Consider the following 17577-nt stretch of genomic DNA (forward strand, 5'->3'; position numbering starts at 1 on the left):
GGAACTAAGATCCCGCAAGCCGAGGGCGCGGCCAAAAAAATAAAATAAAATAAAAAGGAAGTTAGACTGTGCCACTCTCCTGTCTAAATCCTTCCAGTAGCTCCGCACTGCAAGAAAATCGAGACCTCCTACCCGGGTCCACGTGGCCCTACGGCAGTTGGCAAACTGTCTGTAAAGAGCCGGATAGTAAATCTTTTTGTCTTTGCGAGACCTATGGTCTCTGCTGTAGCTATTAAACTTTGCCATTGTTTGTGGAAAGCAGCCACAGAAAATATGTAATTGCATGGGTTTGGTTGTGTTAAAACTAGAACTTTATTAACAAAACCGGGCAGCAGCCTGGATTTGGCCTGAGGGCCGCACTTTGCGGGGACCTGCCCTACAAGAAAGGGGCCATTACGCGCCTCTCTAACCGCTCTCCTCCACCATTTTGTTTCGGCCACGCCAGCCACCTTTTAAATCTTTAAACCTCCAAGCTCTGTCCTGCCCTCAGGTAGTTTGCTCCTGGCTTTTTCCTCTTTCTGGAAAGTTCCTTCCCATCCTCAGGTTTCAACTCAGATATATAAAATGTATTAGAAAAGGGCTCTCTAAAATATGCATTCCTTCCGCATTTATTGTTATTACATCACCGTGCAAATGCCCTTCATAGAATTGGTAACACACTGAACTTATTTTCTTTTTTTTCTCCTCCCACTAGTTTGTAAGATCCAGGGGGGCAAGCACTCTTTTTTTCCCTCACTGCTGTGGGCTGTTTCTCCTATACCCAGAACAATGTCTGGAACATAGTAGGCATCCAATACAGGTTCATTGAATAAAGGAATGAATGAAATAAATTACATTCCTGGATTTTCTAATGTTGAACCACTTTTGTTTCTACTTGGTCATGCTTGTTATTGTTATATCTGTATATTCAAGTGAATTTGGTCCATAAGTTTTGTTATTTTTTAGGAGAGTACTATTTCAGTTCGATTTTGATATCAGGTTAATTAATATTAGCCTAGTAGGATGAGTTACCTGTTTTTCTGTACTTACAGAAATCATGTGTTCATTGAAAGTGTGGTAGAATTGACCCCTAAAACGATTTGAACCTGGGACCTTGGGCCGGGATTGGGAGTTGGGCAAATGATTCCTTTTCAGTTTTTTGAAAAAGTGGTAAAACCAATAATGCTTTGAGTGCATTATTGAGAGTTGATATTTCGCTAGGAAATCTCATTTCACGTAGATCTCAAAGTTGTACATAGTAGTCTACATTTTTAAATCTCTGTCTTGTCAGTTACATCCCCTGATGCGTTCCTAATGTTTGTGTCTTCACCCTTTTTTATGGTCAGCCTTGCCAGAGGTTTGTCTACTTTCTTGGTATTCAAAAATAAGAAAAGACTTTTAGCTTTACTAATTAAGAAGTCTGTATTGGGGAGATGTTTCTACTTTATTTTTGCTGTCCTCTTTAATTCTTTTTCCTTCCTTTGTTCTTTTTTTGGCGGGGCGTTCTACCTTCTTGAGTCCAATGCTTGGTTCATTTATTTCCTTGTTTATTTCTTCCAAAAGCTTTAACAATTCTGAAATTTCCCATGAGTACTGCTTTGGCTGTATCCCCCAGGTTTTGAAGTATAGAAATTTCATTATTACTCCTTACTCATATTTTCTGATTTTAAATTTGAGTTCCTCTTTACCCCCAAAAGTTTAGAAAAAGCTTACTTATTAGACATGAAGTTCCTTATTATATGAAGTTTTTAAATTAAAATATTCCTTATCCTTATTTTAAAATCTATTTTATTTGCCCATTTCTTTGAGAGGAATATTGGCTTCTCTTTATGATGGTGGTTTTGTTCATTTCTCAACATCTAAGTTTTCGATTTAGATGTTGCTGTAATGTGTAAAGTTTCATAACTTGTTAATATCATGGTGGATTTTACTCTATCAGTATAGAATTTATCTCTTAGTCCCCTTTTTTTTTTGGCCGCACAGCAGTACATGGGGCATCTTAGTTCCCCGACCAGGAATGGAATACGCGCCCCCTGCCATGGAAGCCCAGAGTTTTAACCGCTGGACCGCCAGGGAAGTCCCTCTTAGTCTCTTTTTGCCTCGAATTATATTTTGTATATTTTGATAGTACTGTTTACCACTTCCACTGTCTTTTAGTTAGCATTTAGGGCAATGATTCTCAAACATGACTGGGCATCCATATCACCTCAAAAGTGTTTTAAAATTCAGATTGCTGCGCCCCATCACCAGTTTCTGATTCAGTACATCTGCCCTAGAGTTTACATTTCTAACACATTGATGCTGCTGGTACAAAGGCCCCACTTTGATAACCACTAGCCTAGTGTATGTATCTTTGTTCATCACTTTATTTCCATTTTGTTTTAGGTTTCTTTCTATAGCCAAGATTTTGCTTTTTGACCCAAACCAATTCGTTTTCTTTCAAGAGATGAATTTAATCCAATTAAATTTAATATAATTAATGATTGTACCTGTTCTTGCAGTCCTACTTGGTTTACTATATGCCATGCTTTATTTTTTTTTTTACTATTTTTTTTTTGCTTTCACAGGATTAAAATTTTTTTTTCTTCTAGTGCTTTAGAAGTAATATATTTTTATTCTCTTTAATGTTTTAACAAAATCATTTGAACTTACATTTTATGTCAATCTCCAGGATTATTTAGAATTTATAATATTCTCCTCCTGAACAAGACAAGAGGTTTAGGACTCTACTTGATCATGATGTAATTTGGCATACTGCTACATTGGATTTGAAAGTATTTGATTTAGGATTTTTGCCATCGTAAATGTTTTGGGTTTATAGTTTTCTCTTTTGTACTATTTCTGTCATAATTTTTCAGGATTTATCTAAGTTTATAAAATGAATTGGTATAATTTCTATATTTTATTGTGCTCTAGAACAACTTATAGTTAAGAGAAAGAGCTATTCTTTGAAAATAGTTAAAATGAAAATTGTTAAAAACCATATAAACCTGGTGCAATTTTGGGAGGTCATTATTTGTGAACTTTTTCGTTTTCTTGCATGGTTATTGACCTGTTCCAGTGTTCTTCTGTTCCTTAGGGCAACAATATTGGTAATTCATATTTTTCTAGAAGATTATCTATTTCACTGATATTTTCACATTTAGTGATATATAATTATATATAGTAATCTTTAAAATGATTTTCTCTATGTTTATGGTTGATCACATTCCAAACATTTTTTTGTTTGCTTTCTTCAGGATTGCACTTATTAAAGTTTTACCTTTTTATTAATTTTTCTAGGGAATTGAATTTGCCAGTTATACTGTTTTCTAATTCATTAGATTCAGTTTTTAATCTTTATTCCTTTCTATATTCCTTAGATTTATTCTTTTGCAGTGGTTTTCACTGTACGGTCCAAGGACCCCTAGGTGTTTCCCCAAGATTTTTTCAGGGGATTCGCAATGTTAAAAGTATTTTCATAATAATAGTATTAAGGCTTTATTTATCTTTTTTTACTCTCATTCTCTCAGAAGTAGAGTGGAGTTTTCCAGAGGGTACATGTCATGTGACATTGAAACAGACTGAATAAATGCCAAAGAAAATATGATTTATCCAGTTGTCTTCTACTAAGGTAGACACTGAAGAGATTTGCAAAAATGTAAAACAATGCCACTCTTCCCACTACATTTTTGGTTTTGGAAAATATAGTCATTTTTCAAAAATATACCTTTTTAGTATACATTAACAGGTTTATTATTGTTGTTTTAAAGGAATTAATGAATATTTTAATTTCTTAGTTTTACTTTATAATATGGTAAATATGATAAATATTACCCACATAAACAAAAGCTTTTTGAGGTCTTCAGTAATTTTTAAGACAGTAAAGGGGTCCTGGGACCACAGAGTTTGAGAAACACTATTGCATTGCTTACTAACTTTTTATATTGAATATGTAGTTTATTATTATTTTCATTCTTTCTTTTGATAATGAACCCACTTATTTCTATGAATTTACACAGATTCCTCATTGTCTATGTATAACCTGTAATTTTTTTTTAGATTTCAGAGATATGTATATTCTATGAAGTTAACGAGTTTTTTTTTGTTTTGTTTTGTTTTGTTTTTGTTTTTGTTTTTTTTGGTTTTTACCCAATCTGGGAAAATGTTAATCAGGCACATGTCTGATCATGGCTAACTGTCTGGACTCAATTGTAGCAGAAACAGTGGCTCTTACAACTGTGGTTTTACAAAACCATGTAGCTCTTGAATTTATTCTGGCTGGTAAAGGAGGTGTATGTGCCTTCATTGATGAAGAGTGTTCCACATACCTTCTAGATAATTCAGAGGTGATCTGCAATTTGTTTGACCATATTTAAAAGGAAATCACTTAATTATGTCACATCAAATATTAGGATCTGTGATCCTGGGCTAGTAATGTATTGGGAGAATCTGGAGGGAAATTTACACAAGATATCCTAATACTGAAAATAGTGGGGGGGGGGCAGTGTTAATGGTACAGTTGTAGTTATAAAAGGCCATTTAAACTCTTATTGAAAAGAAATTACAAGAATGGTTTTCATGCCAAAGTTGAGTAGGTGATACATTACATAAATAAAAATGGAAGTGGAGGATGCCTTAGAGAAATAAATATTGGAAAAAATACAAATTCACATTTTAAAAGTTGGGACTGTGGGCTATGAGAGAGCAAAATGGAGAAAATTGCAGATGGAACCCCTCTTAACCAAGGAAGTATAAAATTAGAAATACAAGTTAATCTTTTAAAGATGGTGAATAGCTTTTAAGCAGTTTTGGCACTTGCTAGCAGGCTTGGAGATTAAAACATTTTAAAGTAAATTATATGGCATATGAGAAGGTAATATGTGCTATGTAGAAAAATAAAATGGGATGGAAGATAAGTAAGGGGATCAGTTTTCTATAGGGTGGTTAGGGCTAACATCACTGAGAAAGTGACCTTTGAGCAAAACTTGAAGGAGAAGAGAAAGTCACTCGGGTATCTAAGAGGAAATCACTTGGGTATATAAGAGGAAGACATTCCAGACCCAGGGAAGAGCAAGTGCAAAGGCCCTGTTACAGGACCATGTCTGGAATGTTTGGGAAAGTTCGAACTTATACATATGAGACTAAGGTGAGAGCAGTAAAGAAATATATCATGAAACAATTCTATAAGTTAAGTATATAAGTGCCATGGAAAATATTCCATGGCATTGAGTTTTTTCTTAAGGGAGGTAAGTTTCGATCCAAGTCTTCCAGGAAGTAATTACACAGTTTGATGAGGTAGAGGGCATTCCAGATGGAACATTCCATCTAGATGTGTTAGTTAACATAGGTATTTACCTATATTCTAGTCATATAGTAAGTCATATATATATTTTAGCTATTATTATTAGGGATAATGTTTATTACTAAGTTTTATATGTGAGAAGTATACAGACTGGTTTAGCTGGTGAGAAGGAGTTGCTTTGGGTATGATCTGGCTACCATTTTTAACCAATAAAATAGAATTTTGAAATTACCATGACATATTTAGTAAGATTTTTTTTCTTTTTTGTATTCTAGATACCAGAATAATTTCCCTTTCTCACCTTGAAATGACCTGGTCTACCAGAAGGAATTTTCCTGCATTGCTTGTGAGAATCTTGCATAAATCAAAACTGCGATACTATGGAAAACCCAATAAAAAGATGACTGAGCCATACCAGGTATAAGTAGTGATAAGATATTATATGTTAATTTAGCACTCATGAATTATAACTTACAGACCTGACTCTTTATTAGGATAATTTATGTTTAAATAACATTTTAAAGTTCAACTTAATAATTTTAAAAATGAACAAATATATATTTCAAGGTATTTTTCTATGTAGTTTCTTATAGAAAAAGAAATTCTTTCTGTATTAGTGCCCTTTAGTTCCCTTGATCCAGCTGGTCTCCTTCACACCTTTTTCTGTATCTTCAACTTCTTCTTCTTTACTGTGCTTTCTACACCAGCATATAAATATAGTCTAGTCTTCCATTTTAAAAAAGGAAAAAAATCTCCTTTGACATCAGGACTCCTGTATTCCCTCTGTCCTTCTCTTTGGGCAAGCTCCTTGAAGAAGTAGTCTACACTATATGTTTTCACTTTCTTGCCTCCCTTTTACTTCTCAACACAATTAGTTTGACTTTTTGCTTCAGCTGGTCACTCACCAGAGACCTAATTGTCAAATCTATCTGACACTTTTCTGTTATCTTGACTCTCTATGCCATATGGTGCTGATTTCTGTCCTGTGTTTTTTTTTAAACTTAACATTTTACTGTATTTCCACATGTTATCAAGAATTATTTTAGGTGCTTTATTAAGCTTTTATAGTAAAAGTTATACATATTTACAGGGAATTTGGAAAATGTATAAAGATATATAAAGCTGATAAATAATATCAACCCAAATCTTACCACTCAGAGAGAACCACTGTTAATATTAAAGTGTGTTTTATTCCCCTTTTTTGTATGTGTATATCATATATATACACATATCTGTGATATCATATGTATGTCATAGATAGCACATCTATGCATATATGTATGCCTATCATATATTACATATAACTATGGCATATATCATAGTAAATTATCTTACAAAATGGGAATCATATTGTACATAAAATTTTGTATCATTTAACATTTTCTTAAGTATTTTCTCATATTACTAAAAATTCTTCATTTATAACTTTTCGTCATTACAGAATCTCTCATATCATAAATTATTCAGTGATTCTCCTATAGTTTTGCTTCCTCATTCTTAAAATAAAATTTGAACACCCTGTAGGTTAAAGTAACAAATATGCATGTGCTTTTACTCTTTTTTTCCTAGACCTTTTTGGAAGTTGCTGACAGTTCAGGCACAGTGTCAGCGATTATGTGGAATGCCCTGTGTCCTGAGTGGTATAAAAGTTTGCACGTTGGTTTAGTTCTTCTGCTTCAAGATTATTCTATTAAAAAGAGTTACCCCTTCAGGATGAAGCCTCTCCCTGTGAATCCACGGGTCAAACTAATTTCTACAATGGGTTAAGTATTCAATGAATTTGTTATTTTATAGCTATTTTGTTTGTATAAATTTGCAAAGTACCATATCAGTCAAAAGCCCTTAAAAATTACTGAAGCTGTTAGAAACTGACAGACTTTAAATTCTTTTATCCATAAAAATTTTTGAGCAATCACTTAATAAATATGTTTATTTATTATTGCATTTTTTAAGAAAAATCATCTGAGATATATATTGTTGATTAATGAATGAGTGCTGCTTGGGATGTACTTATTTTTCTTTCATTTTTTTGTATTAAAATATTAAATTAATGACTTGAATATAATTTTTGTTACTACGAGGTGCTATTTGAAAAGGCTTTTGTCAAAATTTTATTTTGAAATAATTTCAAACTTACATAAATGTTGAAAGGATAGTATGAAGAACTCCCATATACCTTTCACACAGATTCAACAATTGGTAACATTTACCTTTGCTTTATCATTCCTCCACTATATATATATATATATATATATATATATACACACACACACACACACACACACACACACACACACATATGTATTTATCACCTCTGAACCGTTTGACAGTAAGTGGCAGCCATCATACATACCCCTTTACCTCTAAACACTTCAGTAATATTTCACTCTGTATTTCCTAAGAACAAGAACATTCTATTACATAATCACAGTATAGTTATCAAAATCAGGAAATTTAAAGTTGATATAATACTATTATCTAACCTGTGGTCAATATTTAAATGTTACCAATTGCTACAATCTTGAAAGGGCTCTTCCTGATTAGTATTGAAATCACAGTATTGACATCTTGGCATCATCCTAAATATTTTGGGAGCATTAGAATTAATATAGTAAGTGATTGCTTTAAGATGTGGGTATGATTTTTTTTGCATTGCCCTTTTTCAAAATTGTAGGACACATCATTCAACAATTTTAAGCATTGTTTTTGGCTTTTCATAGTTTTATACTGGACCTTTATTTCTGTGTATTCTGAACTCCCTAGCTGACCCATTAAGCTTAATTATGTAAAGAATGTTCAAATAATGTAGCCTTTGTTCACTATTTACTGAAATATATATTTAGGAAAATCTCATATGATTCTCTATTAAAATCTTAAGCATTTGGTAGACATCAGTCTTGCTGGATGAACAAGTCATTACTTAGATAGTTTGGTACAACCAGTCCATCTCATTACTCTTTATTACAGGAGAAATTAAACTCATATTGCTATTGAGACTTAATTAAGAAAATGTAGTAAAATTTAGCGAGAGGAAGCTAATTCAAAATGTGTATTATTGTGTCTGCCAATTTATAAATTCTTTCCCACTACCAAGCATCTCCAGGTGACAAAATTGCTTTAGTAAAAACTGAGACATTCTTTGTCGATAACAGATAAGCTAAGTAACTTTGTTGATGTCACATAATAAATCACTGGCATAGTGAAAATTGAAACCTAGTTTTCCTGATACCTAACCTAGTGTTCTTTTTACTAAATACAGTGTTTTCTGGTGTAAAGAAAATTAATTTCAATCACAGTTTTTATGTGTCTATGGACAAATCTAGAAATGTGTCTGTACTAATAGCTGCTTCTAAACCTTAAAAACATATGGAAAGTGGGACAATAGACAGCATGTGACAAGTAGATAAACAGCCATTAGAACGTAGCAGTGAAACTGATTGAGCTGTATGCTACCTCTGCTACATAGAATTATAGGGCCAGATTTTCATAATGGAAACTCTCTTTTTAGGATATGAGAAGCTATTTACACTTGCAAGTGAATAATTGCAAATATAGAAATCGTTTTTAAAGTGAGAGCCTTAATGAGAATATATTGAAAACGTGCCTTTTAGCCTTTACAGCAGTCTTACTTATTAGTGTTAGCATCAGTCTCTGTTATCCCATACCTTTTTGATAAGTAATAGGACCTTTTTCCTCTTTATCAGGGGTCAGCAAACTATTTCGATAAAGAACCAGACAGTGAGTACTATAAGCTGTGCAGGCAGTATAGTCTTCTTCACAACAACTCAGCTCTGCCTTTATAGAGTGAAAGCAGCCAGAGATAATATGTAAACGAATGGGCTTGGCTGTGTTACAGTAAAACTCTATTTGCAAAACACAGGCAGCCATCTACAGGCCATAGTTTGCCAAGTCTACGTGTATAAGTAGATGTCAATACTGGCTGTACATTAGTATCACTTGGGGAGCTTTAAAGAATCACGAGCACCCCACCCTCAGAGATTCTGAATTAATTACTCTGAGGAGGGGACCAAGACGTTGGTGTGTCTCTGAAACTCCTCAGGTGATTCTAATGTACAGCCAGGGTTGAAAACTATTGATATATGATCTTTTAAAACCTCAGTATGATTAATGATCTTTTGAAGGGAAAAAAAGTTCTGTAAACCATGCTAGGCACAAGGGACACAAAGATAAGTAATATAGAATTCTGCCCTTAAAATTAGTCTAACAGGGTAACATATGTAAAATGAACAAATTACAGTAAAATGAAAGACTGCCGACAGTAAACAGTAAGAAAAAAGAATGAATGGAAGGGGAGAGGAAATGAACAGAAATTGAGGAAAGAATGAATGGTCTGGAGAGTGGGAGAATGGGTTGAATTGGAGAAAGTATAAGTGAGGGTTAGGAATAATAGCAGGGTAGTTTAAATTTTATGAGAGGAAAAATGAGAAAGCGTATGTAGTTGGGGCCGGTTTGGTCAGTTTAGGAATAAAGATCTGTGATACCATCACTGCCTTCTAGGTGTTGATGTTGGAAGACAAATTATTGGGGTAATTTAGCTTGGTTTATTTTTTCATACTTACACATATAGTTCCAAGTTATACAAACTAAGATGCAATTTTTTAAAAAAACTAAATAAATGGAAGCTTATAAAGATGAAAATTCTATTGCAAAAAAAGGACATATTATTTGCTGGTAATGTATACTTTGTATATTGCCATTTTGTATATCATTCTTTCCCCATATACAAAATAGTATTCAGTTGGCATACACAAATAATAAACCTTTTAAAGTCTTGAGATTTTCAGACTGTGTGGCATAATACATATTGAGATAATAGCATCAAGTGTTTTTGGTTTGGGGCAAAGGAGGTTTTTAATTGATTCAAAATCCTAGCATTTTAGAGCTGGGGGGGGACCTTGAATATAACTGAGTAACTATGGCTATGAGAGTGCTTTGTAAAATGCAAACCATTTTCTAGGTGCAAGGTGTAATACAAACCTTCCTCACTCGTACATGAAAAGGTAAAAGTGAATTTTGTAGTCACATGGATGGTAATAGGTAAAATAAGAAAGCAATTATTTTTATCCTGGTTTAATCTTTGTTTGCTACATAGCAAATTCTTAGAAAAATATTACTGGCATTAAAGAAATAGAAAGCCCAGATAGTTCTATAACTGTTAAAGAAATTGAACCAGAGGTTTAAAATCATCTCACAAAGAAAATACCAGGCAGGTACCATTTTACAGGCAAATTCTAGCAAACATTCAAGGAATGTACCATTCCAAAACTATTCCAGAGAATAGAATAAGAGGGCATACTCTCTAACTCATTCTTTGCTACCAGTATAACTTTGATAATCAAAACCAAACAAGAATATTATGAATGAGGAAAATTAAAGGCTAGCTTCAGCTATGAACATATGTACAGATATTCAAAATTGAAGATTAGCAAACTGAATTCAGTTATATGTGGAAAATGATCACACGCTGTGACTAAGTTGCATTGTTCTCCAGCAATGTGAAGTTGGTTTTACATATGAAAATCTATAAGTGTCACTCACCACACAGATTAAAGAAGGTCATCCTAATAGAGGCACAAAACACATTTGCTAAAATTTTACACACATTCATAAATTTTAAAAAGAAAATAGCGAGAAAAGGAACCTTCCATAACTGATAAAGGATGTTTGCAAAATCAAAACATAACAACAAACACAACTTTTTTAATATAAATTTTTTAATTTTATTATTTTATTTTATTTATTTATTTATTTTTTATGGCCGTGTTAGGTCTTCATTGCTGCGCGCGTGCTTTTTCTCTGATTGCGGCAAATGGGGGCTGCTCTTCGTTGGGTGCGCAGGCTTCTCACCGCGGTGGCTTCTCTTGTTGCGGAGCACGGGCTCTAGGCACGTGGGCTTCAGTAGTTGTGGCACGTGGGCTCAGTAGTTGTGGCTCATGGGCTCTAGAGCACAGGCTCAGTAGTTGTGGCACATGGGCTTAGTTGCTCCGCGGCATGTGGGATCTTCCCGGACCAGGGCTTGAACCCGTGTCCCCTGCATTGGCAGGCGGATTCTTAACCACTGCACCACCAGGGAAGCCCAACAAACACAACTTTTAATGGGGAAAATTTAGAAACACTCCTTTTTAAAATGGGGAACATTGATGGCCTCCTATTACTATTTCTGTTTTGTTGTACAGGCTATCGTAGCCAATGTGAGAAGATAAAATCCATTAAAAGCATAAGAATTTTTTATTGAAATGTAGTTGACATAGTGCTGTACAATATTATGTTAGTTTCAGGTGTCCTACATAGTGATTTGACATTTGCATACATTATGAAATGATCACCATGATAAGTCTAGTAACCATCTGTCCCCAAAGAAAGTTATTATAATGTTATTGACTATATATCTTTTATTGTATATTACATTCCCTTGGCTTACTTGTTTTATAACTGGAGGTTTGTACCTCTTAATTCCCATCACCTATATCATCCCCCCTCCCCTGGCAACAGCTGGTTTATTGTGTATCTATGAGTCTGTTTTTCATTTTGTTTGTTTGATTGTTTTGTTTTTAAGATTCCACATATAAGTAAGACCATATGATATTTATCTTTCTCTGTCTGACTTATTTCACTTAGCATAATACCCTCTAGATCCATCCATGTTGTTGCAAATGGCAAGATTTCATTATTTTTAATGGCTGGGTAATATTCCATTGTATGTATATATAGACTACATGGTCTTTATCCATTCATCTATCAATGGACACTTAGGTTGCTTCCATATCTCGGCTATTGTAAATGACACTTCAGTGAACATTGGTGTGCATATACCTTTTCGAATTAGTGTTTTTGTTTTCCTCAGCTAAATACCCAGAAGTGAAATTTCTGGATCATATGGTAGTTCTATTTTTAATTTTTTGAGGAACCTCCATATTGTCTTCCATAGTGGCTGCATCAATTTATAATCCCACCAACAGTGCACAGGGTTCCCTTTCCTCTACATCCTCTCCAACATTTGTTATTTGTTGTCTTCTTTGATGATAGCCATTCTGACAGGTGTGAGGTGGTAGCTCATTGTGGTTTTGATTTGCATTTCCCTAATGATTAGTGATGTTGTGCATCTTTTCATGTGTCTGTTGGCTATCTGTGTGTCTTCTGTGGAAAAAATGTCTATTCAGGTCCTCTGCCCATTTTTTAATTTGGTTGTTCTTTTTCTTTGATGTTTGTTGGAGTTCTTTGTCTATTTTAGATATTAACCCCTTGTTGGATTATCATTTGCAAATGTCTTCTCCCATTCAGTGGACTGTCTTTTCATTTTGTTGATAGCTTCCTTTGCTGTGCTAAAGTTTGATGTGGTCCCATTTATTTTTGCTTTTGTTTCCCTTGCCTGAGGAGACAGATCCAAAAATATATGCTAAGACCAATGTCAAGGAGCATACTGCCTCTGTTTTCTTTTAGAAGTTTTATGGTTTCAGGTCTTACATTTAAGTCTTTAATCCATTTTGAGTTTATTTTTGTATATGGTGTGAGAAAGTAGTCCAGTTTGATTCTTTTGCATATAGCTGTCCAGTTTTCCCAACATCATTTATTGAAGAGGCTATTTTTCCCCATTGTATATTCTTGCCTCCTTTGTCATGGATTAATTGACCATGTAAGCATGGGTCACCAGGGCTATATGCTCTAGGAGTGCCCCCTTTGTGGGTTGTGTGGGCCCTCCTGTTGTGGCTGACTACTCTGGGCATGCTGGTAGGCGGGGCAGCCCCTGGGGGGTGTTGAGTGGGGCCGTGGCTTGTGCCATCCTGCTGGTGGGTGGGGCTGGGTCACTACAGGACTGGCTGCTTGGTGTCGGGGGTGTCCCAGGACCCATGCTGGCCAGCTGGTGAGTGGGTAAGCCCCTGGAGCTAATAGGCTAGAGGGAGGACTCCAAATTAGCATTTGTCAACACCAGTGTCCTCCTGGTAGAAGGAGTTCCCCAAAATGGCTGCCACCAGCATCTGTGTCCCCAAGAGAGTCCCAGTTGCCTCCTGCCTTTCTAGGAGGTTCTTCAAAATTAGCAAGTGGGTCTGACCCAGGCTCCTTTAAAACTACTACCTACCTCTGTGCTGGAACTCAGAGTATGTGACATTTTGCATGTGCCCTTAAGAGTGGAATCTCTGTTTCCTGTAGCCCTCTGGCTCTCCTGCACATAAGCCCTGCTGCTTTTCAAAGCCAGATGTTCTGGGGGCTCATCTTCCCAGTGCAGGACCCCCAGGCTGGGAAGCCCAGTGTGGGGAGCTCAGATGCCTTGTTCTTGGGGAGGACCTCTGTGGTTATGATTATCCTTCCTGTTAGTGGGTCACCGACCTGAGGGGGGTGCTTCCTGACTATATCACATCTCCGCCCCTCCTATCTGACTTGTTGTGGCTTCTTCTTTATGTCTTTAGCTGTGGAAAATCTTTTCTGCTAGTCTTCAGGTCATTCTGTTAGGTAGTTTCTCTGTAAGTTGTACTTTTGGTGTGTCCACGAGAGGAGGTAAGTTCAGGGTCTTCCTACTCCACCATCTTGGCCACCCACCAAAGGCATAAGAATTTTAAAGAAAAACACAAAACTGTCATTATTCACAAATTAGATCTTCTACAAAGAAAATCCAAGATAACACAAAGTATTAAAAATAATAAGAAACCCACAATGCGGTATCACCTCACATTGGTCAGAATGGCTATCATCAAAAAGTCTACAGATAATAAATGCTGGAGAGGGTGTGAAGAAAAGGGAACCTTCCTGCACTGTTGGTGGGAATGTAAATTGGTGCAGCCATTATAGAGAACAGTATGGAGGTTCCTTAAAAATCTAAAAATAGTTAACCATATGATCCTGTAATCCCACTCCTGGGCATATATCCAGAAAAGACAAAAACTCTAATTCAAAAAGATACATGCACCCCAGTGTTCATATCACCACTAATTACAATAGCCAAGACATGGAAACAAGTACCCATCAACAGACGATTGGCTTAGATGTGGTATTTATATATATATATATATATATATATAAAAAAATCAATATAATGGAATATTACTCAGCCATAAAAAAGAATGAAATATTGCCTTTTGCAGCAACATGGATGGACCTAGAGAATATTATACTTAGTGAAGTAAGACAGAGAAAGACAAATATTATATGATACCACTTATATGTAGAATCTAAAAAATAATACAAATGAATCTGTTTACAAAACAGAGACAGATTTACAGACATAGAAAGCAAACTATGGTTACCAAAGTGGAAGGGAGGGGGGAAAGGATAAATTAGGAAAAAGGGATTAACAGATACAAACTACTATACATAAAGTACATAAGCAACAAGGATTTACTGTATAGCACAAGAAACTGTATTCAATATCTTATAATAACCTATAATGGAAAACCTGAAATATATATATAAATATATATTTAGAAATATATTTATAAATTAATATATGTATATATACTTTATATATATATATAAATAAAGCTGAACCACTTTGCTATATACCTGAAACTAACACAATATTGTAAATCAACTATACTTCAATAAAATTGAAAAAAATAGGGAATTCCCTGGCAGTCCAGTGGTTAGGACTATGCACTCTCACTGCCGAGGGCCCAGATTCAATCCCTGGTCGGGGAACTAAGTGAGATCCCACAAGCTGCATGGTGCGGCCAAAAAAAAAAAGAGAGAGAGGGAAAAATAAGATATTGGCAAAGCTAGCTGTAACAGCAATATACCAAAGTCAGTTGATTTTGTACACTCCAGTAACAAAGAGTTAGAAATTATAATTTTAAAAACATAATTTACCTTGTCAAAAATAACTATAAAGTATCTAGATATAAATCTAACAGAAGATATGTAAGACCTATTTGGAGAATATTTTAATACTTTTTGAAAGATACTAAAGAGTCCCTAAATAAATGGAGAAATATCCCGTGTTCCCAGGCAGGAAGTTAGTCTCAGTTTCATAAGTATGTCAAGTTCCCCCAAATTGATCTATAAATTTAGTGCTATTCCATCGGATTTTTTTTTCTGGAACTGACAAACTGATTCTAAAATTTATATGGAAGCACATAATTATCAAGAATAGTTAGGACATCTCTGAAGAAAAAGAATAAGGGGCTGAAGAGGGAATGAGGACTTGTCCTACAAATATCAAGAATTATTATAAAGTATAACCATGTAGTATTGGTATAGATATAGACAAACTGACCAGCAAATCATAATACAAAGTCAAGAAACAGCCCTAGACGTATAAAATTTTGATATACAACAGATGTGCTGTGCAGATCATCAAGGAAGGAAGAGCCATTCAGTAAATAGTATTGAGACAATTGATTTTATATGAGAAAAAAATGACATATCCCTAACTCATACCGTATAAAAATAAATTTCAGGTATATCAAATACTTAAATGTGAAAGGCGAAACTTTTAGAAGAACTTATAGAAAGTGTCTGTTTGACTTTGGGATAAGGAAGGATTTTTTGGATAGGACACAGAAATGGTAGCCATAAAAGAAAGATTAATAAACCTAACTACATTAAAATTAAGAACTTTTGTTCATCAAGAGACAGCCCCCCAAAATGAAAAAACAATCCAAAAACTGGGTGAAGATATTTGCAATGGTATAATCAACAAGGGAGTAGTATTCAACATATATATAAAGAAGTAATACAAATAAATAAGAGAAAGACAATCCAGTAGAAAAATGGGCAAAAATATGAACAGGTATTTCACAGAAGAGGATGCATGAATGAACCATAGGTATATGAAATGTTGTTGAACATAATTAGTAATAAGGGAAGTGCAAAATAAAACCACAGCAAATTGTCATTTTCTGTCATTAGACTGATAAAAAATAAGAAATTTAGGGATTTCCCTTGCGGTCCAGTGGTTAAGACTCTGCACTTCCACTGTAGGGGACACAGGTTCGATCCCTGGTCAGGAAACTAAGATTCCGCATGCCGCGTGGTGAGGCCAAAAAAAAAAAATTTTAACAGTACCAAAATTTGGAGAGGGTGTGGCTCAGTGGGAATTCTTGCACATCACTGCTGGAACTGTTAATAGTTTAAATAAATATTTAATATTCAGTAAATATTAGTAAATATTAGTAAATATTTATTAATATTAATAAATAAATAATAAATACTACTTTAGAATAGTTTGAAATTATCCTATAGGGTGGGACATTTGCATATTTTACAATCCAGGGTTTCCCTCCTGGATATAATACCTTAGAAAGCTTTTGCCTGTGTGTACAAGGAGATATGTAGAAAAAAGCTCATAGTGACCATGTTTGTAACAACAAAAGCTGGAAATAATCCAGATGTCCAGCAATACGATAAAGAGTAAATAAAATTGTAGTATATCAACACTCTGGAACATTATTCAGCAGTAGAAATGAGAAAAAAATTGCTACATGCAGGTGCATGGATGAATTTTAGGACCATAAAGTTAAGTGAAAAAAGTAGCCCTAGAATACTGCATTATGGTAAAATTCCATTCATTTAAAGTTCAAAAACAAAGAAATTCAAACAGTATACTATCTGGGCAAGAACACATAAGTGATAAAAAAAAAACTTTTTTAAATTAAGTATATGATGAAACACAAAATTTAAGGTACGGTTAACCTTTAGTTGGGGAGATAAGTGGATGTGATAATGTCAGAATAGGTAGAAGAAAGCTATTGATAATGATCTAGTTGTTAGGTTTAGTGGTGGGCTCAAAAGTGTTCAATCTATTTTTTGCTGTGTGATTTATATGCGTATATTGTTTTATATGTATTAAATATCATACTAAAGTAATATGTTTGTTTTTCAGAAATCTGCCTGAACCTTCGAGATCCTCCAACTAATATAATTATCATTCCAGAAGAGCAGGTGAAATCAGAATGGAGATTGCCAAAATTAAACTACCGTTTTATCACAAGGTAAAATAGCTTCTTGTAAAATATCTCAAATATTAATTTTCGATATTTGTTACTGAAACAATGTATTGTAATTTGCTCAGAATCTACCCAAAATTATGCTGTAACAGTTAGATAGATGTGCATTTTCACAGTCATATTTGTAGAACGCTTTTTCACTGTTTAAAAATACAATATCTATTTAATAATTTTGCTTTTTTTAGATCAGAACTGGATGATATGCCACAAAATAGTATCTGTGATGTTATTGGCGTTTTAGTTTATGTAGGAAGAGTCCAGCGGTCAAAAAAGAAGGGTAAGCTTTTGATATTGAAAGTCATAAAAAGTATTTCAGTGAATAATTCTGTGTTCATATGTGCATAATCAGTTACCTTC

The 17577-nt window shown here is 34.4% G+C and overlaps 1 protein-coding gene across 2 annotated transcripts in view; it reads left to right on the forward strand.

Annotated features, from left to right (window-relative positions):
- The window catches only part of RADX (RPA1 related single stranded DNA binding protein, X-linked), a 63396-nt gene that overhangs the window by 3023 nt on the left and 42796 nt on the right, over positions 1–17577 (forward strand). For both annotated transcript variants that reach the window (XM_036840663.1, XM_036840664.1), the window contains exons 2-5: positions 5539–5681; positions 6833–7025; positions 17097–17205; positions 17406–17497. In XM_036840663.1, the coding sequence (XP_036696558.1) occupies positions 5539–5681; positions 6833–7025; positions 17097–17205; positions 17406–17497 (537 nt within the window). The remainder of the gene's footprint in view (positions 1–5538; positions 5682–6832; positions 7026–17096; positions 17206–17405; positions 17498–17577) is intronic.

Source organism: Balaenoptera musculus, chromosome X, assembly GCF_009873245.2.
Source record: "Balaenoptera musculus isolate JJ_BM4_2016_0621 chromosome X, mBalMus1.pri.v3, whole genome shotgun sequence".
In the NCBI taxonomy this organism is placed as follows: Eukaryota; Metazoa; Chordata; class Mammalia; order Artiodactyla; family Balaenopteridae; genus Balaenoptera; species Balaenoptera musculus.